The sequence below is a fragment of the Debaryomyces hansenii genome, assembly GCF_000006445.2.
Source record: "Debaryomyces hansenii CBS767 chromosome A complete sequence".
Lineage (NCBI taxonomy): Eukaryota > Fungi > Ascomycota > Pichiomycetes > Serinales > Debaryomycetaceae > Debaryomyces > Debaryomyces hansenii.
The window spans coordinates 77,389-104,135 of NC_006043.2; the positions used below are offsets into that span (position 1 = coordinate 77,389).

The 26,747-nt window shown below is 35.5% G+C and overlaps 15 protein-coding genes and 3 non-coding genes across 18 annotated transcripts; 9 read left to right on the plus strand and 9 right to left on the minus strand. All coding sequences in view use genetic code 12, as the record gives it.

Moving 5' to 3' along the window:
• Nucleotide 1: 1 nt before the first annotated feature.
• DEHA2A00902g (DEHA2A00902p) lies at nt 2-760 on the plus strand (the record flags this gene model as incomplete). Its single annotated transcript, XM_456377.1, has 1 exon — nt 2-760. One exon carries the CDS (start codon nt 2-4, stop codon nt 758-760), a length of 759 nt encoding a protein of 252 aa, XP_456377.2.
• Nucleotides 761-787: 27 nt separating this feature from the next.
• On the minus strand, nt 788-884 carry DEHA2A00924r. The gene is made up of 2 exons: nt 847-884; nt 788-824 (listed from the first exon to the last, which is right to left on the minus strand). It is a non-coding gene; the product is annotated as a tRNA-Arg (tRNA).
• A 1,623-nt stretch (nt 885-2,507) lies between these two features.
• DEHA2A00946g (DEHA2A00946p) lies at nt 2,508-4,103 on the plus strand (the record flags this gene model as incomplete). The annotated part of the gene is made up of 1 exon (XM_456379.1): nt 2,508-4,103. One exon carries the CDS (start codon nt 2,508-2,510, stop codon nt 4,101-4,103), a length of 1,596 nt encoding a protein of 531 aa, XP_456379.1.
• A 280-nt stretch (nt 4,104-4,383) lies between these two features.
• DEHA2A00968g (DEHA2A00968p) lies at nt 4,384-4,722 on the minus strand (the record flags this gene model as incomplete). The annotated part of the gene is made up of 1 exon (XM_456380.1): nt 4,384-4,722. The coding sequence occupies one exon, from the start codon at nt 4,720-4,722 to the stop codon at nt 4,384-4,386; it is 339 nt and encodes a 112-aa protein (XP_456380.1).
• A 1,508-nt stretch (nt 4,723-6,230) lies between these two features.
• DEHA2A00990r lies at nt 6,231-6,302 on the plus strand. Its single transcript has one exon. It is a non-coding gene; the product is annotated as a tRNA-Val (tRNA).
• A 585-nt stretch (nt 6,303-6,887) lies between these two features.
• On the plus strand, nt 6,888-7,340 carry DEHA2A01012g (DEHA2A01012p; the record flags this gene model as incomplete). The annotated part of the gene is made up of 1 exon (XM_456383.1): nt 6,888-7,340. One exon carries the CDS (start codon nt 6,888-6,890, stop codon nt 7,338-7,340), a length of 453 nt encoding a protein of 150 aa, XP_456383.1.
• A 460-nt stretch (nt 7,341-7,800) lies between these two features.
• Nucleotides 7,801-9,847, minus strand: DEHA2A01034g (DEHA2A01034p; the record flags this gene model as incomplete). The annotated part of the gene is made up of 2 exons (XM_456384.1): nt 7,801-9,585; nt 9,659-9,847. 2 exons carry the CDS (start codon nt 9,845-9,847, stop codon nt 7,801-7,803), a joined length of 1,974 nt encoding a protein of 657 aa, XP_456384.2.
• A 246-nt stretch (nt 9,848-10,093) lies between these two features.
• DEHA2A01056g (DEHA2A01056p) lies at nt 10,094-10,996 on the plus strand (the record flags this gene model as incomplete). The annotated part of the gene is made up of 1 exon (XM_456385.1): nt 10,094-10,996. The coding sequence occupies one exon, from the start codon at nt 10,094-10,096 to the stop codon at nt 10,994-10,996; it is 903 nt and encodes a 300-aa protein (XP_456385.1).
• Nucleotides 10,997-11,057: 61 nt separating this feature from the next.
• On the minus strand, nt 11,058-11,139 carry DEHA2A01078r. The gene has a single exon. It is a non-coding gene; the product is annotated as a tRNA-Leu (tRNA).
• Nucleotides 11,140-11,931: 792 nt separating this feature from the next.
• On the plus strand, nt 11,932-14,757 carry DEHA2A01100g (DEHA2A01100p; the record flags this gene model as incomplete). Its single annotated transcript, XM_456386.1, has 1 exon — nt 11,932-14,757. The coding sequence occupies one exon, from the start codon at nt 11,932-11,934 to the stop codon at nt 14,755-14,757; it is 2,826 nt and encodes a 941-aa protein (XP_456386.2).
• An 866-nt stretch (nt 14,758-15,623) lies between these two features.
• DEHA2A01122g (DEHA2A01122p) lies at nt 15,624-16,259 on the minus strand (the record flags this gene model as incomplete). The annotated part of the gene is made up of 1 exon (XM_456387.1): nt 15,624-16,259. One exon carries the CDS (start codon nt 16,257-16,259, stop codon nt 15,624-15,626), a length of 636 nt encoding a protein of 211 aa, XP_456387.2.
• A 446-nt stretch (nt 16,260-16,705) lies between these two features.
• Nucleotides 16,706-17,833, minus strand: DEHA2A01144g (DEHA2A01144p; the record flags this gene model as incomplete). The annotated part of the gene is made up of 1 exon (XM_456388.1): nt 16,706-17,833. The coding sequence occupies one exon, from the start codon at nt 17,831-17,833 to the stop codon at nt 16,706-16,708; it is 1,128 nt and encodes a 375-aa protein (XP_456388.1).
• Nucleotides 17,834-18,526: 693 nt separating this feature from the next.
• DEHA2A01166g (DEHA2A01166p) lies at nt 18,527-18,646 on the minus strand (the record flags this gene model as incomplete). The annotated part of the gene is made up of 1 exon (XM_456389.1): nt 18,527-18,646. The coding sequence occupies one exon, from the start codon at nt 18,644-18,646 to the stop codon at nt 18,527-18,529; it is 120 nt and encodes a 39-aa protein (XP_456389.1).
• A 1,091-nt stretch (nt 18,647-19,737) lies between these two features.
• Nucleotides 19,738-19,875, plus strand: DEHA2A01188g (DEHA2A01188p; the record flags this gene model as incomplete). Its single annotated transcript, XM_002769904.1, has 1 exon — nt 19,738-19,875. The coding sequence occupies one exon, from the start codon at nt 19,738-19,740 to the stop codon at nt 19,873-19,875; it is 138 nt and encodes a 45-aa protein (XP_002769950.1).
• Nucleotides 19,876-20,524: 649 nt separating this feature from the next.
• Nucleotides 20,525-21,481, plus strand: DEHA2A01210g (DEHA2A01210p; the record flags this gene model as incomplete). Its single annotated transcript, XM_456391.1, has 1 exon — nt 20,525-21,481. The coding sequence occupies one exon, from the start codon at nt 20,525-20,527 to the stop codon at nt 21,479-21,481; it is 957 nt and encodes a 318-aa protein (XP_456391.2).
• Nucleotides 21,482-21,646: 165 nt separating this feature from the next.
• DEHA2A01232g (DEHA2A01232p) lies at nt 21,647-21,829 on the minus strand (the record flags this gene model as incomplete). The annotated part of the gene is made up of 1 exon (XM_456392.1): nt 21,647-21,829. The coding sequence occupies one exon, from the start codon at nt 21,827-21,829 to the stop codon at nt 21,647-21,649; it is 183 nt and encodes a 60-aa protein (XP_456392.1).
• A 218-nt stretch (nt 21,830-22,047) lies between these two features.
• On the plus strand, nt 22,048-25,377 carry DEHA2A01254g (DEHA2A01254p; the record flags this gene model as incomplete). Its single annotated transcript, XM_456393.1, has 1 exon — nt 22,048-25,377. The coding sequence occupies one exon, from the start codon at nt 22,048-22,050 to the stop codon at nt 25,375-25,377; it is 3,330 nt and encodes a 1,109-aa protein (XP_456393.2).
• Nucleotides 25,378-25,492: 115 nt separating this feature from the next.
• DEHA2A01276g (DEHA2A01276p) lies at nt 25,493-26,713 on the minus strand (the record flags this gene model as incomplete). Its single annotated transcript, XM_456394.1, has 1 exon — nt 25,493-26,713. One exon carries the CDS (start codon nt 26,711-26,713, stop codon nt 25,493-25,495), a length of 1,221 nt encoding a protein of 406 aa, XP_456394.2.
• Nucleotides 26,714-26,747: the final 34 nt, after the last annotated feature.

The following is a 26,747-nucleotide window of genomic DNA, read 5'->3' on the forward strand; positions in this document are numbered from 1 at the left end:
AATGATAAGAGGAATTGTACCAACGACATTGGGTAATGCTTCTTTCATTAGAAAATTAGGACTGAGATGGAAATCCAAGTCAGTTTCATCGTCTAGATGGTTAAATCGCCAAAAAAAAGATTCGCATACGAAGGAATCCAAATTGCAGAACTTTAGGTCAAGGGCAGCATTCAAATTGATCGAGATTGATGATAAATACAGATTATTCAATAGAAAGTCCAAAAATATAGTGGATTTAGGCTTTGCGCCTGGCGCATGGACTCAAGTTGCGATTGAACGTACCAAATCTTTGAACATTAATGCTAATATAATAGGCGTTGACTTAATCAATTGTAGCCCTCCCGAAGGAGCAAGCTTCATACAAGGAAATATATTGTCGAAACAGACACATAACAATATTAAAGAATTCTTTAATAATAATAAAAACCACAGTGAATGTGAAGAAAAACCTGTTGACTTAATAATAAGCGACATGATGGCTAACACGTCTGGCATCAAGGATAACGACCATTATGCTAGTATGGAGTTATGTGATGGGGCATTGATACTAGCGAGTGCGTTATTGAATAAGAATGGCAGCATGGTAATGAAATTTTATACCGGAAAGGAAGATAGTTTACTAAAAGAGAAGTTACAAAAAATGTTTCATAAAGTATTCAAAATGAAGCCTTCAGCGTGCAGGGATGAACTGAGAGAAATGTATTACATTGGAGTAAGGAAAAAGAATAATACTATAGATACTTCTGATCTATTTAGTTAATGCATAATATTCGCAATAAAAAAAAAGCTTCCCCACCAGGAGTCGAACCTGGAATCTTCTGGTTCCAACCGAGAAGTGGATACGAAATCGTAGCCAGACGCCTTGACCATTGGGCCATGAGGAACGAAGCTTTCCCAATTTATAAACATTTTTCGGAAATATGGTTTATAGTTGTGTTTTGAAGCATTACAACTCAGATGCACATATTCCTCGAAGCCACTTTTATTCCCTTTTTTCCTCGAGTACATCGAATCGGACGTCATATTCACCCATTTTAGAAATGGTATTGCTCGATTTGATTTTTTGAACTGTAAAGCCCCAATAGAAGCAGGCGAAACCTTGCAGGATTATAGCCATGATTAATTTCAGGTACAGAACAAATCGGTACCGTGTCGCATAGGCGAAGTCTGTATTTAGGGGACGTAGATATGTAAATAGAAAAGGGGAAAGTTTGTAACCCACGTCAATGTAAAGCAACTATTATATACGACTGTATATTGGATGTATTGCTTAAGACATACTGTGGGGCGGATATAGACAGTATATTCATATACATTTCCTCAAGAAGGCTATGATATAGCTAATTAGATTCCTATGATCCGGAGATGAGGGACTTCTTCTCAGATCATATATTTGTCTTGTTTTGTTTTCGTTAGATTTAAGAGAAGTGCTAATGTGCCGATTTGCAGGTCGTTTCTAGAAGGACTCCACAAAGTAAAACTGATCAAGATTCCGTAGTTCATTTTATAGAGTGCTTTCAATAGTTACGGAAGACACAAACCAAACTAGTAGCTTTTCTAGATCCAGAATTTAATTCTCTGCCTGATCCAACGCAGTCGAAACACTCTAGCAATCTAACTACAGAGAATTTAGTTCCGTATATATTCTTGCAACATAAATTCTAAAAGATGTAGGGGAAACACTAATAGGCTATACAATAGCACTATTTTTGTTTTTTGTTTTTGTTATGGTAAATATTTAGATTGTAATGTAAACTAGTCATTATCAAACCAGAAATCATTAACAGAAAAAAGAACGTAGTATAGCCTAGCATTGTGCGAAATCAACTTCGCCTACATTCTTAGTTGAAGAGGCTGTTCATAAGTAAGTGGTACAAATCTTATGGTGAAGTGCGACGTTTCTATAACTCTATAGTCTAGATATTGAGACAACTAATTTACCTTTTTGATGTCAATAAGTTTAAACAATAGCTTAGGCATATGTTCCTACATATATCTCGAAATATAACCCAAATGCCAAACATATGGACCCTGCTAATCGATGAGAGAAATAAGTGCAAGACTTCCATACTAATTAGACAGGATATACAAATTGAATCATCATACGATGTACGATCAACAGTATTTCCATAGGCCGGTATTCATGAAAGCATTAGAAATAGTTAGCCCACGATAGTTCAAATTAAGTCAATTTCAATGGCTATTTAACCCTTTCTATTCTCCGTATCGTGAATTAGAGCTTATTTTGCCTATTATGAGCATTTAGAATTTTGAGCGAGGTTGCGAAAAAACCCAGTGTTAATGATCCAAACCTTCTTAATATGGAATTAAAAACACTATTCGTCGAATACTATGTGAATAATACTAGGATTGGTTCGATGGCAGTAGTTTGTATATACAGAATAAATAAAGCTAAGAAAAGTATAAATTATGGTAATATCCTATTAGTTATTAAGAGTGTATTATCTTTTTATAATTAGCTCACGATAATTATACTTTTGAATATCATGCAGTTAACTTTTTCATTATCAGTTTTAACTACATTAGCTGTCTTGACGCATGCAGCATATGTTCCATCTCAACCATGGTCAACATTGACTCCTAGTGGTACTATTGATAGTGCTAGTGCATCTAGTAACTATGATGGATCATTCGCATTATCCATTAAGACCCTCGGAAAAGGCTCAACAGGAACTAGTGCTGCACCGGCAGCTCCAACTGGTGGTTCCGCAGATGAAACAGAAGCTTCAGCTGTTGCTGGAGCGGTTGCTAGTGATGCAGCAGTGTCTGTACCAACTGCACCAGCAGATATAGGAGCTTCTGCTGCTCCAGTTGAAAGCGGTGCAACTGCTTCAGTACCAACACCAGCAAGCGATGTTGGTGCTTCAGCTCCAACAGGCGAAGCAGCAGCATTGAGAAAGAGATCTGATATTGTAAACCAGCTTGGTGATGGTCAGATTCAACAAGGTGGTGGCTCGGGCTCTGACTCAGGCTCGGGTTCAGACTCAGGATCAGGTAGTGGAAGCTCTGGTGACTCAGGTTCTGGATCAGGTTCCGGATCAGGTTCAAGCAGTGAAGGTTCTGGTACCCCAGGTGGTGCTTCAGGCTCAGGATCCACTCCAGGATCAGGCAGTGAAGGCTCTGGTGCTCCAGGTGGTGCTTCAGGATCTGGATCAGGTAGTGAAGATTCTGGTGCTCCAGGTGGTGCTTCAGGATCTGACTCCACCCCAGGATCAGGTTCAGGTTCTGGTGCTCCAGGTGGTGCTTCAGGATCTGGATCAGGTAGTGAAGGTTCTGGTGCTCCAGGTGGTGCTTCAGGATCTGGATCAGGTAGTGAAGATTCTGGTGCTCCAGGTGGTGCTTCAGGATCTGACTCCACCCCAGGATCAGGTTCAGGTTCAGCCAGTGAAGGTTCAGGTTCCCCAGGGGGGGCTTCAGACTCAGGATCCACTCCAGGATCAGGTTCTAGTAGTGAAGGTTCTGGTGCCCCGGGCGGTGCTGGCGGAAATGATTCCCCAAGTAAGACTGCTGATGTTATGAACCAAATTGGTGATGGTCAAGTTCAACAACAACAACAAACTGGATCTCCTAACGGTCAAGCTGCTGCTCAGAGTCAAGAGGCGGGTGTTACTGCTGTTGCCGATAAGACCGCTGCCAATGTGGCTAGTCAGGTCAATGACGGTCAAGTTCAACAAACTGGTGCTGCTGACAGCAAAGCTGTTGGTACTGAAAATGGCGAGACTTGTCTCAAGTCCGACTCTTTGTCTGTTACCTTGAAAGATGGTGTATTGAGAGATAGCAAGGACAGAATTGGTGCAATTGTAGCTGGTCATCAATTCCAATTCGATGGTCCACCTCCACAAGCTGGAACTATATACGCCGCTGGTTGGTCGGTTGTTCCAAGTGACTACTCTGGTTCATCATCCGAATCTAGTGATTCGTCCAACAGTAAGAGATCTGATTCCCCTGGAAAATTAGCTTTAGGTAGCCAAACTACTTTCTACAAGTGTAACTCTGGTGACTTCTACAACTTATACGATCAAAGCATTGGTTCCCAATGTGAAGAAGTTGAAGTTACGATTTTAAAAGCTGTTGAATGTTAAGAATTGCTGCATATCCAAAAATACTAATGCAGTATATATTTCATCAGGTTGATTTCTTCCGGCTATTTCGATTTTTCTAGGTCATTTTGCATCTTATTTATACCAATGTTTTATTACTATAACAATAAACAATTAGAATTTTATATTCCTATTTTTGTAATAATATTCTAATTTATGATGACACAGTTCTATCTTAAGTGTATACGACTATTAATGAAATATGTGGATACTACTTTCAATTCGACTAAAATATGGTATTAGGCTATTTCAGGTATATATTTTACACTTCATCAAGACCAAAGACATATTTCAAGTCGCTAATATCAGATTCCATACTCTTCTGAGTGTTCCATTCATTCTTGGTGACGGAAAATGCAAAATCAATAATATACACTTTTCCGTCCCTTGCACAAAGTATATTTTCTGTCTTTATATCCCCGTGTATAATTCCATGCCTGTGAATCACTTCCAACTGTCCCTTGGCCTTTCTGTACAACTCAATGTCTTTGTTATCTAACGGTATGGTTTCTATATAATGAGACAAGTTGAAATACCCTTTGGTTAGATAGTATCTATCAAGGCGGAATTTCATGTATCCTCTCTTGTGGGGTACATCCATCTTTCGTTGTTATAAGCCCTAAGACATAATTTTAATAAGCTCTAATAGCCGTATTGGTTATTGGCCTTTCGGGGATCGTAGAACTTTGCAACGAGCTTTTCTGTGTCTTCAACATGACGGAGCAAATACTTCTTCATGTAATGGGCATCAATTGCAACAAGCTGCGAATTATAAATATTACCACATTGGATGTGAATTCGAGAAGATCTTCTTCTTCCAACTCTTCATCTGCTTCATCACTAAACACCAATGTTGTCGATGATTGTGTACCAGATGTACCCGGTCTACTACCGGACGAGCCATCTGATCTTTCAGTGTTGTACTCCAAGATCTCGGTTTGCTCCTCATTCTGTTCCGGAGTAGCCCATAAATATTCTCTTAATTTAAGCATTCTTTCCTGCCTAATCTTTTCTGTTTCATAATCAACAAAAGCAGTGTAAAAAAAGTACATTAGTGCTTCTCGTAACGTAGACGAGGCTGAAAGACAGTCCAGTACTTTATATCTAAGAGGTAGAGTCTTGTGCTCGAAAAATCTGCTCTACCTTTGAGTTCATTTATGTTTCTTTCGAAACTATCTAGGTCAATCTCCACAAAGATAGCATACGAATCTGTAACAATACCCATATTTGTTTTGAAATAAACCTTTTGAAAAAAACGATCGCTTGTTTCATGAATTTATTGATATTGGGTTGGTCAAAAATGTTGGCTCCAATCGTTGAAGTATTCCGTCCTACGTAACGTGGTATTATTGGGAACATCTTCTTTCGATAGTACAGAATACTTGCCCATTTTTTTTAATGTGTAGGTCTGACAGTACCTTCGATGGTACACCACTCAGGTATTTTACACTCTTGATAGTTGGTTTGAGTTTTATGCCTAAATGTAAGGTTTTCAGCAAAAACGAGCAGATAGGCTGAACTAAGTGATCTTTAAACTCGAGTTTGTAAACATTCTCCAACTCTTCATCTCGATTACTTAAATCATAATCAACGAAAGCAAATCGTGAGATAACATTAATTAGCTTTCCATCCGGTGATAATCTAAGTATGTTCCGTATAGTACCAGCTATTTCATCGTCATCAATTTTCGTTATATATTTAGGTTGATGATTAGATTAGTTGCTCCCTATTTAGTTTCTAATCCCTAAGCTTCCTTTGAAATTCACGAGAATTACTTCCTCTTATACTTTCAACCGTACGTGTAATAGACTATTTGAAATTTACAGAATTGCTTATAACAAATAGATTTCCTAACATGGATAAAGGCATGTTCTCCTAAAGTCTTGTAAGGGAACTGGGTATACGCTAGGTAATTCTTATAACTAACTCATGATCTACTATGTAGATTCTACTAATCTAACTATATCTTAACTTATAGATTGACAACTAACTAATTACTCTCTATTTAGGTCCTAATACCTTGATCTCTATTCTGGGATGTGTACCGGAATCTATATACCTACATAGCTTGTATAGATATGAGTATGTTCACTTACATAACTCATAGAAGGTTCTATGGTCTAGCGGTATGACGTCTCTCTCACCCAGAGAAGGTCTCGAGTTCGATCCTCGATGGAATCATTTTTTTATATTTTTTACATTTGTATTTCAGTGCGCTCTTTATATCAATATACATTAGTATAGATATTTTAACGAGTGAAATCTTTCAATGACTGTTATTTCTTAGCTGTTCCACATTTATTTATGAATATACTAATCCCATAAGATTACTGATCTTGTGTCTTTTTTTAACATATTTATCTGTGATTGATAGATACACAAAACCTTTCCAAAACAGTAACGTTAAAATATAGTTCTTATTATAAAGACTTTATTCTAGTGATAATGATCACGTCTCTCTAATTCATTCATCAATGGTCTAGGTGAAGGAGCAAATCAATATTATGCAAGATGTTTGAAATTAAATGCGCTGATTTTGAAGTGTTTCAAATTTCAAGGTTGCAATTGTTAGAGAAGTGAAGCGCATATCATACAAGTAGCAGAAGAGCAGCAGCTAGATTTTGACGAGGCCGAAGATGTGTACATGCAAAATCGGGAATTGTATAGCTCTCAACTTGTGAAGTTTGAAGCTTATTATATGAAGAAATATTTACTTTCTCCCGTGGACGATAAGGAAAAATTGGTAGCAAAATATATGATACTAGAATGGCAAACACAATCCACTATGGATATGTATCGAGCCCTAAAGAGGTATTGGAACAGTGCCTAAATGCCTATAATTCTGAACGGTTATTTTGCCAAATATTAGCGAACAACCCCGAATTCAATAGCTGCTACGTGCAACATAGAAGAGGATACATCAAAGTAACTGTTGCAAATCATTATCTAGCCAAAGGAAACTTTAATTTATTCAAATTTATCAAAACTGTTACCATGCCACGAGATACAGAAACATACGTTAAGGCTAAGAAGCAATTGGAAATCATACATCGAAATGGGATCATTCATGGAGATATATGGAAGGCTAACATCCTCTACACGAAAGAGGGCAAGGTTTTCATCATTGATTTTGCATCTTCAATCCCAGAGAACCAATCCACTGATGAAATCAACAAGGAATCAGATAAGGCAGCCTTGGAAATTATTTTTGAAGATTAGAGGTTTTTAGTGAATGTGTACGTTCTTAAGATTAATATTTGGAATAAACTGTATAGTGGTTTTATATATTGATATGCTTAGAATAGATATCCCAAAGAGTCAAATCGCTCTGCCAAATGATTTGAATGGATTTATATTTTTATTTTGAAGATATCACTATTAGAGACTAGCGTAATTAATAGACAAGTATTATTCCTATATTAAGCCTTGAAAGCACTATATAGCACTCCTAGCACACTCATTCTTTTTTTCATTCCTTGTATATATCAATTGCTAAGAACACATACGGGTTGTTTCCACTAGAAATGCATTGGGTACCTCTGTAAACACCCCTGAAGTTTTCCTATTTTATTTATTAAGAATCTTTTAATAATGTACTTATACAATGAAGGTAAAAAGGAATGCTATTCGATCATATTAATTAATTGTTCTGTTTATTAAAGAAAGACATAAATACTTCTTAATCATCCTCATCGCTAGACATATTATCGTTATCACTATCTGATAAACCTTCTTCGGGATGACTACCGCTATCTTCGTCATCGTCTTCATCCTCGTTACTAGGATTCACATCAGACCATTCTATATAATTTTCTCCAATTAGAACCTTACATGTGGGTAATACTAGAGGATCAAAAGGAAAGTATGCTTCTAAATCAAGAAACTCCTGTTTCTGTTTAAAATTACCAACAGCAGAAGGCAAGTTTTTAGTTCCATTCGTTTGCAACATTCTTTCCCTCTTATTGTGCTCAATGATTGAATAACAGTAACAAACATTTAGTTTGGTAGCAATCTTAGCAAAGATATATACAACAGTTTCGTCACAAAATTTCAAAGGATTAAATTTTGCAATAATAACTCTCTGAAAAAATTTATCTAAGTCGCATTCCCATTCAGAGTCACTCGATGATTCTGTCGAGCCTTGTGTTTTATACAACACTTTGTATCTGAAACAGAATATATACAAAAGGGCTTGGAAAGCCGCATAGAACAATTTAAATCTCTCCATACCACCACCTTGTTTATTGTTTGTACTTCTACCTTTATTATCATTGTCGTAATCTGTGATTTCACATTCTCTTTCGATTACGTATTTATTTAACCAACCAATAAGATAACTAACAACAAAGACAATTTGATGTCTCGATAAATTTTTGGCTCTGGCGATGTATGACGACAAATATTGCATAGCTTTCAATCTCTTTTCTAAGATTTCAGTTGTATTAAATGCAACATCTATAAGCAACACTAAAAATGAGTCTGCCAATTCGGGTTGATATTGGGAAATATGAAATAAAGTAAACTGTATCAGTTTAGTGAAATGCGTTGGTAATATATGCGTTTTAAATAATGATGTAATAGTGTTGAACAAATACACTCCATTTCCGTTATTCAATTCATCCACCGTAAACGAATTTGATGTATTTGTTAATAATAAGTGTATAATAGAATCGAGTTTTCTCAGAAGCTTTCTAGTATTTACTGTCGATGTTACCGGATCAATCATATACTCAAATTCACCTTCTACTACTTCATCTTCATCATCACTATTAATGTCGGAAGCGCCATCATCATTCGCATCCTCGTCATCACTGTCGCTCTCTTCATCGTCCTCTTCGCCATTAATTAACTCCTCAATCTCATCATCATCTAAATCATCTAACTCGTTTTGTAGCTCGACATCTAATTTGATGCAGCATTCAATGATTAATTGCCATATATCGTATTGTAATTCCAGACAATAAGTCAATATTTTTATTAAATTACCAACAAAATTCGTTAATTCTTCCGTACTTGAAGATAAATGATGGGGAAAGTTCTTCTGTAAGGTTGCAGGAAATGAATTAACACTTGTTGGAATGAACTTAATGATCTTATTTAAAATGACGTGATGATTTGCGGATGGGTTCTCGTTAATGTTTATCGAAATAAACTCACTAACTAACTTAGTTGTTACTTCATGCAAATATTTAGGTAATGAAGACACTAGAACGGACAAAAAGTGTGAATATAAATCTATAAATGTAAAATATGCGCCGTCCGAATCACTTGCTGGCTTCACCCCAAGCCAGTTATATTCAAGTATGGCCGATATTAAATTGTTACATGAGCTATTATCCAACCTCGAAACATTCGATATCAATATCTTCAACACTGTATTAAAATTAGAAACCGATATTGCTTGGTTGTGCGAGATAGGTAAACTAATCTTAGACGTTAAATTATCAACTGGTAAGGAATCATTCTAGACAAATGTTAGTCAATTATATTCATCTTCACATTTTTACAATTCATAGAACCAAAATCCAAATACATACCTTATCTAACGATTCCAATGCAGACTTCACATACGTATGATACATCTTTTCAGAGAACACAGTATTGTTGTTCCTATCCATTGTGGCATCATCTTCATTTTTCAGTTTCTTAGAAACACTTCCTTCTTGACCATTAGGATTTGATAAAGATCGCTTCCTAGAAAGTGGATCATGTACAGACATTATCATTATCTATATATTAACCAATATATTTACTATCCTAGAACCTGTCAGAATCCGTCTCTTGAAGTATGAAAGAGGGAAGAGGTCTTCAGCTTTAATAAAATGTATAAGAGAAAAAAAAAAAAAAAAGCCGCACAGGATGTCGCAAATAAATTTACAATGTCGTCATCAATTACATCAGGAAGATATAACATGAACGGGTCGATATTTTGGAACAACAATTGGTGTTGGTTTTTGTCGTAGATAATCAATATGTCTGATATTCATACTGTTCAACTACATTCTATTGCATTATTCAATCTTTCAGATCATATAACACGACGTGAGAAAAGCAAATTCGGCGTCTTACTAGGAACAACTGATAAGGCTACTATCACAGTGACTACATCGTTTGAATTGTTATTCGATAATGACTTAGATATAAACACAGAGTTCTTGAAGAAGAGATTGGACCAGTTTAAGGCTGTTCTCCCTCAATATTCCATGGTAGGGTTCTACCAATTAATTAACGATCGAGTTCCTAATTCTGCTACAATGTCTGTTTTGAACCAACTACAGGTCTTTCAAAGGCTTATATCCACACACGAGATGCCAATAGTGTTCACATTAATAAATATGGGTAGTTTCCATAATGCAGAGGATTATGAGCCATTCAAGAGCTTTTTATCCGAAAATGAGCCTATACCACTACGCACATCAATATTGGCAAATGAAACGGAAAATATTGCTACCTCGACTATAGTGAACCATCCGAATTATTTTTCATCAGAGATATCACGAGATGTCAATGACATCAACAATGACTTTAAACTAGACAAGTATAATGAAGAGTTGTCGGTTTCTGTGACCCAGTTACATGCGAAGGTTGAGAGCATCATAGAATATTTGCAACATAGACCAAGTGGCAGCGACCTAAAAAACCTCGAACAAGAAATAAAATTGCACAATTTAATTACATACTTGTCCTCGAAAATTGTCACATTTCAGAGAAACCATATTTCCGCTGACCATAATGAACAGTTGCAGACAACCCAGCTAAGTTTGCTTACAGCTCAATTATTAGCATTAGATAATTTAAAGTCACAAATTGCGAAGAATATCATACGGTTCAGCATTCATACCAACTCTCAAAGTATAGGGCCAATAAGGCATTAAATAGTAATAAATGAATATATTCCCAGGCGACTTCACGTATAAAAAAGAATTAAAAAAATAATGACTCCGACGAGGTTCGAACTCGTGCATCTTTACGATAGTAGAACTTGAGTCTACCGCCTTAACCACTCGGCCACAGAGCCTCTTATTTGAAATACTTTCTTTCATGATAAATAACTGTTTCATATCTACTATTATCTCCCACAATCATATAAAGCCGACATAGTCCGTAATCATATACTTGGATACCATAATCTTTAATATCCTATAATGACACAACAAAATGCAGTAATGGCTACTAATATTCAGCATTTCTAGCAAGAAGGACAAGTACAAACTATTCGTTGCTTTATTCACTGTGCAAACCCCCCTACTCATATATTGTCGGCATTCTACGGGATATATCTTTTGGTAGCATGTAGATAAACCGTTGGTAAAATTTACACTTACCGAATTTCTTTTCCTACAATTATTGTATAGCTCTCTGCATTAAGCAATACGCTCCAATACGCCGCTATATCCTATGTATATATTGGGTCTTTCCGTATATGGTTGTTGCAATACGACTACAGGGTGCAAAAGCTATTCTCTATATAATATTCTTCATCAATTCCATACTGAACTCCACAAATTCTGTCAAAATTCAAATTAGAAATACCTCTTTCAATATAAGCTACATATCCGAGTTCATATCTGGCAATTTACTATAAATTGAAGGATTCTAGCAATCCGGTATTAGCCTATATCGTGTATATAGCAGGATGTTGATGAGAATGAAAAATGTTACACAAAACCTTTCCCCATACAATCCTTTCCGATCATGAAATAAAAAAGTTATCCTATAATATATAGAGACAATTAATTAATCAAATTAAGCAGTTAGTTTGTATTTATAGATAATTCATCCTCAATAACATTAGAAACCACCTAAAGATATGTCATCCACTAACAATTTGGGTGATGTTTTCACTGGTGGCGCTACCACTTCTCAGCACGTTGAAGCCGAAGATGATGATCATTTCGAAAATACCACATTTAAATTGAAAAGAACGAGATCGCTTGGGCTTTTGGATGAATTTATTCAACCATCTGATGCAGAAAAGGCTAAATTAGGGGAGTTGGATTCTAAAGGAGAATCGGAAATGAGCTCGGCAAACAATGCTTCACCCCTGGATGGCAGGTCTGACAACAAGGGAGAATTGGATGGCGATGATGATGCTGTTATTGATGATGATGAAGCCGATAGAGAAAGCCATAAGTTGCAATCACCGGTAGTTCTAAAGAGTCCGGAAATGTTACCGCATGATGATACAGATATTCAATACCAGCCATCGAGACATGTGGATTACCTTTCACACCAATGGGATGTTTCTGATATATCCAAGAGTTGGCGTTATGTTATTCAAAAGCGGAAAGATGTTGCCAATTCGGCGAGGCTCGAGAATGCGAGCTGGAGAACCTGGGCGCAACGTAGATCCAATTTGAAGACAATCAGCCCGGAAGTAGTGAATTGGTCTAAGGATAGCGATGTCACTTGGTTGTATGGTCCTATTATGAAGGACGAGGAAAATGGAGAGGCGGATGAAGAAGATAATCATAAGAGAATCACTACTGCTACAAGTGCGGTCGCCGGGGATATTTCAATACCTAACAAGCAAAAGAAAGGACCTAAACCAATTTTGAAACGTAGAACGGTTCAAGATATGATGATTAGCCATTCAAACTTATTGAAGTTGCAACTTGCGACGAATAGAATGCATGATAAACAACGCCAACAACATGAATCGCAAGTTCGCAATGAAAATCAACTGCATAACGAGAATGAACCACCTGAATTTGATGACTATGATGCAATTTCAGCTAAATTAAATTCTCAGTACAAAAATATAGATTCTCAGAATAATAGCATAGTTAACTTACAGAAGCTAAATGATGATAAAAAATCGGAATCAGCAAATTCAAACAGTCATCAAGCACCAAAGAACGAGACGAACCAGCCAGAACACACTTCATCGGATAATGCTACCAATATCCCACCTAATAATGCAGATGTATCGGCTGGAGCAAATTCCACTACTAATACATCATCCCCTGTTCCTAAGGAAGAACGTCGCATCCACTTTAATGACGAGGTACAGCAATGTATTGCAGTAGAAGAATATTCGGACGAAGACGACGACGATTATTATGATGATGACGAGGATGACTATTATTATGATGATGATGAGGAAGACTATATGTACGAAACACCGCATGAAGATCAAGATGACGAGAATGAAGACGATGAAGACGATGAAGACGATGACGATGATGAAGGAGGGTTTTTCTTAAAAGTGAAATCACCATCTTCTCCTAACGCACCAGTACCAGGCTTATCTTTGTCAGCTAGCAAGGAGAGCACTAAAAACATTAGTAATAATGACAATACTGAAGACACTGATTCAATCTCCACTACAAACAGTAAGGTTCATAGAAGTATTCATTTATTACCCTCTACGACGTTAAATTATGGCTCATCGGACGAAGAAAGTGACGATGATAATCCTTATACTTCAAGTTTATCCCATAACGCGAATAATAGAGGTTATGATTATTATTATGACTACAATACGGTCTATACTTGTGATCCTGATCATGCAATTTATGGGTTGAATAATAAGAATGATAGTAAGGCTCCTGATGTTGTCGACGTACCAGAAAATATTACCTTAGGCTCTAATTTTGACTATGAGGATATTGAAAACGAAGATTTCAATAATGAAAAAATGCCAATAATTGACCCATCAATTATCAACAATAATAATTTGAATTATCCAACTAGCAATAATGATGATAATTCTTCCTCTAAAGCAAATGATTTCGCTAGCAATAGTAACAGTAATGGCGAAAAAACGAATGACAATAGCAAAGGGTTTGAGAAATCTAACAGTCCGGAACCTTCTGATAAAAAGGCGTCACCCTTCAATTTCAGTGATTCAGATAGTGAAAATGACTCTGATGATTCAGAAAATGGGTTGTCGATCAGTACTAGAAATTCAAGTCAGTCATTGGCTCAACTGGTATTTACGCACAACATGACTCGGTCTTCAAACAATGACGATGAGCATCAGTACCCAACTTACGAAAGTCAACCAGTTACAGGTCCAGTTTCCAGCATCAACCCTCGTCATTCTTCAACTTCAATTTCCAAACAGTCTACGTCTTCGAATTCGTTATCACAGCTGTTCTTTGGTGGAGGGCTCACAAAACAAGATGAAAATGATAGCAAGGCTCTAGCTCTGTCGTTTTTCGATACAAATGATGACCAAGATGAAGAACTCCAAGACCAAGGCGAAGCTATTTCATCACTGGATATGCCGCAATTACAAAAAACATTATCTAATACCCAACGCAAAGCATCCCCTCTACCACCACATACCACGTCTGCCAATGCATTTCTGGGAAATACAACACCCCCATTAGAGAAACAACCGAAGAATACATTTTCATTTGATTCTGAAAGTGATTCTGAAGAAGAGTCAAGTAATGATATCATAATCCCCCATGTTGATAACACAACTCCAAGTTACGCATCTTTATCCCAGGTCGCTGATAAGAATGGTATAAGAAGCCCATCGCCAGATGTCAACAGCATCAATAGCCCCCAATCAAATTCAAGTAACAGTAACTCTACTACACTTGGAAACCAAAATAAGAACATAGTTGGCCAGGCAAAGGGCTTGGCAACTCATTTATTGGGCAATTGGAAAAATAACGAATGATGAACTATAGATATTGTTAATCATTGATCTGTTTACTGCAAAAATCTTTTCATATTTTGCCTATTAATTTAATTGTTTTCCTTCATTTCAATCATCTTTTTTTTTGTATCCTATTCGTTGTTTAATGGACTTGTATTAAGCTAATTTATTTCATTTTCTGAAGGAACTACGTATTAAAAAAAAATTTAACTACATATTTAGCAATACCATTCTGATTTTTATATCAATAATGGACTAGTTATAAATCTATATACTACAGTTTCGTTTTCAAATGTAGTTCATAATTGCATTCAAATACAATGTAACTAGCCTATTCGAATACAATCAGAGAGTCATTTCGATGGTTGCAGATTTAATTATATCTACCTATATATAAATTATACACCAAATAGTAGAATAGCTAGCATTGCTAGTTAGATAACTGTGTTTGTTTAGCAAATAGAGTATATAATCTTGAATTGAAAGGATACAATATAGTAAGAGATAGCTTTCTTATCTTAAAATATAGTGATATGAAATCAATACCGAGCATTTTGCTAACAGCATTCATTGTTAATCATTTATCTTTTTACTGCAGAAATTATTTTATATTTGCTTATTAATTTAATTGTTTTCATTCATTTCATTTGCTTAATCTTATCGCTAGTAATGGACTTGTATAAACTAATCTTCTGATGCCGATAAAAGGTTCAGAGATAAGATCTACTAATGTAGCTTGTAGGTAAGAGACGAAAGCGAATCAATTCTATACCAATCACCTATAGAACGTGCGTTGGAACAATACGGCGTAAGTAGCATAACCATTTAATATACTAAATAAATATATATAGTTTTATTTAGTAATATATTGATCAAGTTCACGGGAATTAGGGTATTTCGTTTGCCTTTGTAACATAACTTGCGATTTCTGGCTTTTCATCTTTCACCAACCCGTCAATGACCCCATCAATATCATGTCTCTTCATTTTCTGTTCGAATTTAAATTTGCATTCGATTCTAGTTATTTCAATTTCTACTCCAATAATGGCTTTTTGCATTAGTTTTACGTAATTTTCCGGAGCATCACTGACTTTCCAAGGAACAGGTTTCTTAGTTTCGTGTTGGGCAGTAATATTATCAAGCTGCGACCTAACCCAATCTGAATCATCTATGAGTCGCGGAACCCCATAACAATGAATACTAGCGAAATCCCAAGTAGGAACGACCTTATGAGTTTCATTTTTGGTTGGATAATATGTCGGACTAATGTACGAGCTTGGAGATTGAAATATAACCAAGACCTCCCCTTTTTCTTTAAATAATGGGACTTGGTGATTAACCTTGGCCAAATGTCCTTGTAAATATTTCTTGTTGGTGTCTTTGTCCACGTGTAAATAAAACGGTATATGATTGGCAATAATTCCACTTTCTCCAGTACTAATAACCGTTCCTAATGGGTTGGCTCTAATTAAACTTTCTTGCAGCTCTTCGTTCTCTTGGGCATAATATTTTGGAATATACATCTTTTGGTAGACCTAGCTACTCGAATTATAAAAGATTTGTTATAAAGTATATATAGAGTAATAAAAATGCAGCTATCTCTTTTTAAGACTATTTGGGCGATGCCGCGCGCTATATTCGCTCTCCACCTAGTTTTTGCTTAGTCACCATTAGAATCAATGGTTAAGACTTTTCAGCTAGATCTTCGATGCATCAAAGTACTACCAGGAAAATTGCAAGTTCCCTTTGATGGTGAAATAGTTAGAGGATCTCATAGCTGGATGTCATAGCTGGAATTTATAGAACGCATATTCATAAATCTTATTAAGATATAAAAATATAAAAATATAAAAATATGAAGGTCGAGGTCCCTCCTTTATATTGTGGCCAAAAATTGCGTCTTTTCACTTTAGGCTTCGATTACAACTTGAATAATTTCTACATATGTATTTCAAGTTTGGCAACTCTATTAAGCAATTGACTTAAGCCCCTGGTCAACATCAGCAATTAGATCATCAATGTTTTCCACACCCACACTAAGCCTCAATAAAGTAGGACTGACAGTCGAATCGCTAAGAACTCTCCATTCTATTAAACTTTCTACTCCTCCTAAAGAAGTGGCGTGGTGAAAATAACGCAATTTGGAAGGGAATTGTTTCGCATCAGCTTCACTTTCAAGTTCAATGCAAAATACTGGCGAATATCCATTCGAAAGTTGCTTTTTGACAAATGGTTCCGTTTGTAAGGAAGAATGAGAAATTTTTTTCAACTTAGGATACTTTTCTCTGTTATCTACCAAGAACTTGATCAACTTCTCTGCGTTCTCCGCTTGCTTCAATATTCTAAGTTCGTAGGTTCTCAAACTTCTAATCAACAAAAAACTCTCCAAGTTAGATATGTTACTTCCCAAATCAACACGATCTTTTACCAATTGATTTTTCACATTGATGTCCTTTGTCGCCAACACACCGGCTAACAAATCACTGTGCCCTCCAAAATATTTAGTGGCCGAGTGAAATACCATATCAGCCCCCCATTTGAATGGATCTTGCAACGGAGGAGGTGCGAATGTCGAATCAACTAACAAAAATGCACCTCTTTCGTGTGCCTTATCAGCATAGTACTGGATATCAAAAACGGTTCCGTCCGGATTGACAGGGGTTTCCAAACAAATCAAATCTCCCGCATTCAATTGATTCAAGTCATCTTCTAAAGATATTTGCTTTAAACCTTTGAGACGAGAAAATATATTCAATATGCCATGACAACCATGATAACCTTTACCAATACTAGCTACTTTAGGATTAAAGTACGTCAACGCAGCAAAAAAAGCAGCTAAACCAGAAGTGTATGCCACAGTATGCCCGTCTAAAATACTATCTAAAAGCTTTTCTACTCTTTCGGAATTTGGATTTGTTTCTCTTGCGTAAACCACATTTCCAATTATTGAATTTTCAGGCAAATCCTCGTCTTTAATTAACTTTTCTGGATCGTCATCAAACTTATACGTAGTTGTAACATGAATTGGCGTCATTACATCAGCCACTTTGTGCACTTCATCAGCCGCGTGAATACTATTAGTTGAAATTCCTGGCATATTGATTATTCTTGAGCCAATAAAGTCATTGAGATTATGGACCTAAAGGGTGCTATTTATAAGAAGATTCTTAACTCAGGCACGCAAACATTTGAGGCCGTATGCATTGTGAATTAGGTGGATCATAAGCCAGGTTAGTTACATGAATTTGATTTGGGAGCGCAATAACTAAAACGCAAAAACTAAAAAAATGCCGTAAGAAGTTCGCTTCAACATTATATTGCAGCAGATAACACAACATGTGAGTCATAAAAGAAGGCATGTTAGGAGCGGAATTAGTTATTGACATCGCAGTGCAGTCCTAAAACCCTAAACGGTAATATATTCAAATTCCGCATTATTTGCGCTCTAATGAAAACTTCTTTTTTTGCATTCAGAATTTTACATGAGTTGATTTAGTATAAAGCGATGGTCATAACCCTGGTTACAAGTAGAAACCTATGTTAATATTGAATTTGAGTACAATGATAATCTATTAAAGATTTTTAAAAGATCAAATAGAAATTATATTAAACCTAATAATGAATGTAAAGAATTAGCAATAACCATTGTTGCACTAGTGAAGTAAGCTCTTTAATCAATATCTAAGCCTACATGACACTTATTTTAAAAATATTATTAATGATTCTTTTTTTTCAACTAATAATGGATAATTAAATACTAAATAAGTTCTATTTAATAAAAAATACAGAACTATATATTAAGTTGAGCAGGATTTCTGCTGCCACAGTATGGTTTGATTTCTGCTCTCATTAAAAATTCTCTCTTTTCTCTGTTCCAAGCTTCTTCATGTAAAACTTTAATAAGTTCCATTACCAACTTTTTAAAGAAGATATAAAATCTCAGTTTATAGGTGATTTTAATATTAGTATGTTAATACCCAAATATTGGAATCTTAAACAAACAAAATATTTTTACAAAATATTTTAGAAATAAAATTTAATGGTTAGATTTCTTATCTGAATATGATTTTGAAATACAACATACTTTTTTAGCTGATCCAAAACTTGCTGAACCATAATAATAAGTATCTTGTGTTTTTAATTTCTTTGAGAAATAACCAATAACTCCAATTAACTTTCCTTTTTCATCTACTTGTACCAATGTAGATCCAATGGCTGCAAATCATTATGTTATTTATATAAATGTTAAATCTGTTAAATTGAATCGTGGTCAGGAAGACCAAACACGAAAGGTAGAATATGTAGATTCTAACCAGTTTTCAAGAGATAGTAGAAACTCAATCTACTCGAGCAGAAGATTTAGCTATTAAATTAAAAGCAATTCATACGAGAACGCAAGACTTAAAAATATAGAAATAATTATTTTGTAAATTTAAGATATAATCAATCTAATATTTTAAGTGAGCATGGCATAGTCAATCTTAGTATGAGAAATTTAACCATACAGTTAGGAATAGTGTAAAAAAAGCGATTATGTAGAAGCAGCAGGTAATTGTAAAGGATATAAAAGGATTCAGGCGATATTTCAGTTAAACAGCGGTGAGTTAATAGCTATAATGGGTGGTTCAGGAAGTGGAAAAACCACTTCGTTGAAGCTCTCTCCTTGAGAACCAATATTAAGAACAAAGACCTATCGTTTTCTGGGTCAATTGAATATAGTTGCGGAAAAGAAGATTAATAAAAGAATGGATATTTATTACAAACAGTTTTTTTTTGGCCAGACTTGGGTGTATGAGACTTAAATGTTCCAAGTAGACTTAAGATTACCTCATACCGCTAATTACCCGAGAGAAATGAATTAGTGAACACGTTATTGACTACATTAGAATTACAACCGATACGTGAAGAATCTTTCTGTCTTTTACCACGCATAGCACGAACTTATCTGGGAGAGAAGAAAGAAGAGTCTCTTTGTAAATTCAGCTATTAAGTAAGCCATCTATGTTGTTTTCGGATGAGCCTACAACAGGTTTAGACATAAAAGCTTTGCAAGTCTTGAGAAAATTTATCTCGACGATTTGGAATCACGATTATCTTATCTATTCATCAATCTCGACTGGAAATCACTGCATTATTTGATAGAATCTGCTAATTGTCTAGACGTGGGAAATTGGTGCATTAGGTATATGGTTGAAGGTGACTGTTATTTCGCCTCAATAAGACGGAAATGGTCGCATTCTAAGAATATCATCAAATCTTATGGAGTATATTATGAACTTTCTTTCTAACAGGCCATCGAAAGATTTTAATTTCAAATCGAGTGGATTTATCAAATTAGACGATAAGCAGTTGATTACAAGTAAGTATCTATTTCTGATGTGAACTATGTCACTAAACAAGATGCTTCTTCACCAAGAGCATATCTTAAGGAAAGTTTGCGGCATTTCATGGAATTTTTATTAAATCTCCGGGAAAATCTTATAGAGTTCTTAAAACATCGAGTATGTGCTGAATTTCACTCTAATGGAATAAAGTATAGCAAAATCACAAACCAACTACGTATTTAAAACAGGACCATAGTTACAGAAGAATAGATACAACTAGCTTATCCGGTAGCTTGCATGGTCGCAAATAAATTATACCAGCCTGTATATAAATTATAAACCAAAATAATAGAATAGCTAGCATTGCTAGTTAACTATTTTGTTTAGCAAATAGAGTATACAATCTTGAATTGAAAGGATACAATATAGCAAACTATAGCTTTCTTATCTTAGACTAGAGTGATATGAAATCAATACCCAGCATTTTGCTAACAACATTCGTGGCGATATCTTTACAAACAACTGGCAATAGGCCAAAGCACCCTGATGATGGTGATGATGATGGCAAATGTGAACTAATAGGTACATTTTCACTTATAACACAAGCGTTTTTGGGAGTGCTTTGTTTATCTTCGTTAATAGTTAAACGATTTTATGAGTATCCGTTAAGAAGAACGTGGCCAGTGTGGTTTTTTGACGTGATGAAGCAATTAATTGGTGCGTTTGGGGTTCATGTGTTCAATGTATTTTTGTCGATATTGAAATCCAAGAAAGATCCAGGCGTGAAGTGTGCTAGAAATAAGGATGAGGACGATACTGGTGATATTGATCCATGTGATTGGTATTTCTTAAATATAGTATTCGATTGTACCATAGGAGTTTTGGTCTTATACTTTGTATTTAATGCCATTAACAGGTTTTGTCGAAACTGGCTTAAAATCACGCAGATTGAATCAGGCCAATATGGGCCAAACCTGGAGAAGCCATCGGTTAGAGCGTTTTTAAAGCAATTAGCTGTGTATTTTGGATCGCTTATGATCACCAAGATTTTTTTATACGGAATAGTCGAATGCTTTGAAACTGAATTATTATGGATAACTAGTCACATACTATTGGTGTGGCTAGATGAATATCCCGACGAATTTGAGATATTCGTCGTTATGTTCGTTGTACCGGTAGTGATGAATTGTCTACAATTAGTGTTGGTTGATAATATCATTCAAAACCGGATTATCGGGAAGGTCAATGGACGAATGCACCATGAATATGCGGGTCAATCAGAAGCAGACGAAGGTCATATCCGAGATGAAATCGAAGAGTTCACCAGACACGGCGACCATAGGCACAAGCGAAGCCGTAGGCACCACTCTCTTCCCAACAACGAAGGAATTAAAACGTACGGTACATTTAATGACGTCTGATTATGTTACACTACTGATACACATATTGGCATTTATAATAATAGAATATTATAGCATATTTATAATCTAAATCTTTGTAAGTCTATGTAAGGTATTATGTACAAGTAAGACCACCTACGTATAACTCTCTAACGCAGTTACAACTTTTCAAGTATTCTTGTGTTTTTAACGGGTTTCAAATCCATAGCCCTTCATACAAGCCTTATATTTGGAAATCAAATCGTCACACTTACCACTCTCTTGGCCATTGAATAAAAGACATTCATCTCTCTTCTTTTTCTCATCTAAACAGACACAACATGGCTTTGGCTTTGTCTCTTCTTTTTTGTTGTCACCTCCAGCAGACATCTTTATATTATAACCTATTAAATTAAGGATTAATGTAGTTTCTTGAAAATTTATAGAATTACTAATTCCCTTATACGATGTCGCAAGATTTTATAAATGTCTCCCCACCAAGATCTGCGACATTTTGATATCAATAACACTTCTAGCGTCAGAACAAATAGTGTAGGACTGTAATTGTCATTGAGTAGTAGCTAGCAGGATAATTGAGGTAAACTGAAATGTCGGCAGAGTCATCTGGTTCTAATTCTGAACAGAAATTGTCCTCGCAAAGTCCTATCCGATTATCCACCGATGGAAGTGCTAATTTGAATGATGACTTGGCAAATGGGTCAGAATATTCATCTAGTTCATTTGTATCATTACCAAACCACAATTTACATAGAAGATCAGGATCAGCTGTATCGTTTAAAAATAGTATTGACGCGGATAGTAGTTTTCTGTCGTCGGCATATTTTCAAATATTGAATAACCATAACAGTCAGGAAGATGGTAAGAGTAACGATATATTTTCTCCATTGGGGCCTAATTCTATATACGAATTAACAATTGCATCAGATTCATCAAGAGCTAAACGGAATAGGGCACCTAAGAATACGGTGATTATAAATGGTGGGATGACGACAGTTAACAATCTACGGAATCCGACTCTCAAAGATATACCGCAGATTCAATTACTGAAATTAAAACTGAAAGTTGAAAATAAGGAACTAGAAGCGTCATTAATACATGGAACTGAAGAAGATTACAAAAATTTTGATCTGAGCTATAGATTACTAACTGAAGACACGCTCCAGAAATTTATTGAACTGGACAATTCTAGACACGGCAATTTATCAGCGTCATCTTCTCTTTCCAATTTCCCAACCAAAAATAATTATTTGCAATATAATGGTGATGATATATCATCTATCCCGAAAGTTTTCCTTGATCCTGATTTCAGGTTAGATGATCCTAGAATATTTAAACAAGTTATAGGTGATTGTAATTTATTCTCAGATAACGAAACACCAGATGAAAATGTCAAATCTACTTTGGCCAAGAATAATGATTTGCAGGAAGAGCTATCTCGCTACTTGGATATAGTGGAAGTGAATCTAATAAAGGAAATCTCAAAATCGTCAGACTCTTTTTTCAATACTATTGGTGATATAAAAGAAATACAATCACAGTCTGAAAATTGTGCAGTAAAATTCCATGACATATTGGATAAATTAAAATTGCTTGAGGAGAAAGAATGCCAACGAGGTTTAGATATTTTAAATAAGGTTAACGAAAGAAAGAATGTTGAGCATTTAGAGTCTTCTTTGTTACAATTGAAATATCTAATTTCAATAATCGATTTGGCACGAAAATCATATGAGAACGGCAATCACGCTAAGAGTTTGAACGAAATTGTAGTTGCAGAACACTTGATCAACGGAATAGAATTAGAAGATCCCGACGAGGAAAAGCAAGCGTTATATCCAGATTTACCATACCCTGCGGTAGATTTTTCCAGAGTACCAGCAATTTCAGATTTGAATACTGAAATACAGGATTTAAAACAAGAATGTTCGAAAGGATATATTAGTGCATTTATAGATTTGCTTTTGGAAGATTTACGCCAACACTACAATAATGTATCTTACCAGGACACCTTGAACAGAATGTCCACTTCCATCAACAAAACCAAAAAATACGACGCAAAGTCAGTGAACAATTCATATCAATCGATCTCAGAAGATAAAAGGGAAAAGTTGAAGGAATATATTAGGAATTTAGCGAAATCTGGTCATTTATCTCAATCGTATGCAAATTATCAGGATAGAATAATTACCGAAATCAAAGATATTATAAAGGTTAATTTGCCTAGCAGTACCAGGCTGGGTGTCTCCCTGGCCGATATGTCTAATGCACCTTCAAGATCTTCTTCTGCTCCACCGGAATCAAATAATAACTTATTACAGCCTGGAGGGGGAACTTCAGGCAACAGTTTATCTTCCAATATAAGATGTATGACACCAAAGGAATTCGAAATCATGCTAACAAAAATATATACTTGTTTATCAGAATGTTTGCGGCGTCTTACTGTCCAACAAAAGGTACTACTCGATTTTGCACTTACCGCGATTCCTCCTAATTCTGAAAGTAATTTGGATGTCATGTCGTTGGATATAACCTTTGCTATTAATAAATCGATTGAATTGACCCAAATTAGGTTGACTAAAATTATTAATGTTCGACTGGAACAAACCGCTGAAATCTCACTTGATCATTATTTGCGTTTATATGCTCTCTCATCTGCATATTTACAGGAATGTGAATTGATTAACCCAGGGTATGTAGCTAGCGGTGCAGGTAACTCTTTAAACGATTGGGTCAAGAATCATATTGGCTACTTTATTCATAAATTCCATCTGAATTCTTTAGCAATATTAGCAAACAATTGCGATAAAGAAGTTTGGAGAGAGATCACTCTGGATGATGCATTACAAGAACATCAAGTACTTATAGACGAAATTTGCGGATATTCTGAGTATATTGAGACTGATGGGAAGAGTGGATTTTCTGGTGACTCGTGGATGGAAATGCTTAATTTACATGAAACTACAAAAGAAGATAAGCGTTCAAAATCTAATAAGCAACTTAATGGTAGATTAATAATCCATGATGAATCATTCATGATTCCAAATTTGACTTTGAAATCGTTAGTAAGTGTTAGGGAATATCTTATTATCTCCAAAATATTCTCTAGTAAGGGTTCGGTCGTCGAAAATAATTTATTGAATTACTTCAAATTGATGAATTCTAAAGCATCACAAGCAGTTTTAAATGCTGGAGCAACTCGAACTGCGGGACTCAAGCATATTACTACCAAACACATTGCGTTGTGTATCCAGCTAGTTGAATTTAATATTGCATTGTTATCTTCTTTACAGGGTATATCCAAACAATCAAGAAATGCTTCACCTCCACCTAATTCACACGAGGAGATCAGTTTTGCCAGAATTTTAAGCAATTATAAGGATCATGAAAACGAACTTTTCTCCAAATTGGTATCTATCATGTACGATCGTACCGTTAATCATTGTGCCACAATCGTCACTATTAATTTGTCAGAACCACTCAAGCACCCTCAACAATGCCACCTGTATATGGAAACGTTAGTCAAAGAAACAACTACAGTTACTAAAGTGCTAACCAAATATTTACCTGAAATTAAGTGCTCATTGATTCTTCTGCAAATATTTGATAACTACAAGAAACTTTTAGTCGACTGCTTTTGTACACAATTATCTCAATTTAAGGATTTCAATGAAAAACATTCTTTATTGAAAGACATTGATTATTTTAGGGTGAAATTATCTGAAATACCAGGATATGGTAACTCGGGTCAGGTAATTTGGGAAAATGTGAATTCTTTACCAACAATTGAAGATACAAAAATGGAAGAAGTTATGAGGAACAATATTGAAGGAGAAAGACAGCAAACCATTGATAGTAGTCACGCTTCTCAAAGAAACTCGTCAGAAGTTAATAATGAAGAGAACACGGCTACTGACCAATAATACAAAGATAAAACGAGGATGTTCAGGATACAGAAGATAGCAAAAATAAGCAATTATATGTATTGAACAATTTATAGAATTTCTAGTAATGCATGCCTAATAATATAATCGATTTCTACACTTTCAAGTTGAAATCACCTTCGCTATTTTTTACAAAAGCATTCGTATCTTCAGTGACAATGCAGTCGATTAGTTCGTGAGGCGTAACATCAAAAGCAGGATTCCACACGTCTATTCCAGGCGTTGCTATTCCAACCGTTTGCTTTTCAAGAACTCCATTATTAGTGAGTACAGGTCCATTAAGTGTTGTTAATTCCTGTGATGGTCTTTCTTCAATTATAATCCCATCACCGGTTTTTGTCTTAAAATCAATTGTGGTCCTTGGAGCTGCGATAATAAACTTGATAGTGTTTTCCTTCTCTGCCCTTGAATTGAAATAGTCTGCAATTGTTGATAATTGGAATGTACCGATTTTATTTGCCGTATCACCATTTTCCACAATTCTGTCAGCGCCAGCAATGATGAACTTTACCGGAGCAGTCAGACTTTTGACCTTTCTTTGTTTGCTTAAAGTAGCAATTAATGATGACGCCATACTATCACAAACAAGTGTCGATGGTATTCCTTCGTAATTCAATTCGTAAGTAGTCAACCTAGCTCCTTGATTATATGGCCTAGTTTCACATGGATAAACATGCTCTAACCAAAACTTTTCACCGGCATCTTTTGATAACTTTTTGAAAACGGTTCTGATTATGCCTAGCGCAGTACCATGCCCAGAAGTAGCTAATGAACCAGTATTACAAATAGTAATGATGGAGAACGGGCCAGTAAAAGACTGCGATTTCAATGTTTCGACAATATAATGCAATCCATTATCACCAATCTTGAAATTATTATCCAAGTCATCATCGTATAATGCAACAGAATATTGATATACGATATCAAATGTATGCTGGTTAACCAATTCGTCCTTTTTGAATTCCGTAAGGATAAGTTTTTCGATATCTAAACAGGCATTGGAAAGATTGACGGCTGTCGGTCTGGCAGTAATTAAATAGTGAATTGACTCCACTAAGTCACCAATAGTTCGAGATTTCTCTTTAGTTTCTTTCAAATTGTTGTATACGTCAACAACAATAGAAAATGCACCAACAATTGCGATAGCTGGTGCCCCTCTGACTTGCATCAACTTAATAGCTTGATATGCATCCTCAATGGATTTAATCGAAATATATTCAGTAGCATACGGAATAAGAAGCTGATCCAAAATATCCAACGTCTTAGTTTCTCTATCAAACTTGATAGCTTGAAGGGTTTTAGCTTCACTTGACATTTTGGGGTCCCGTTATTTTTGCAAGTACTATTCT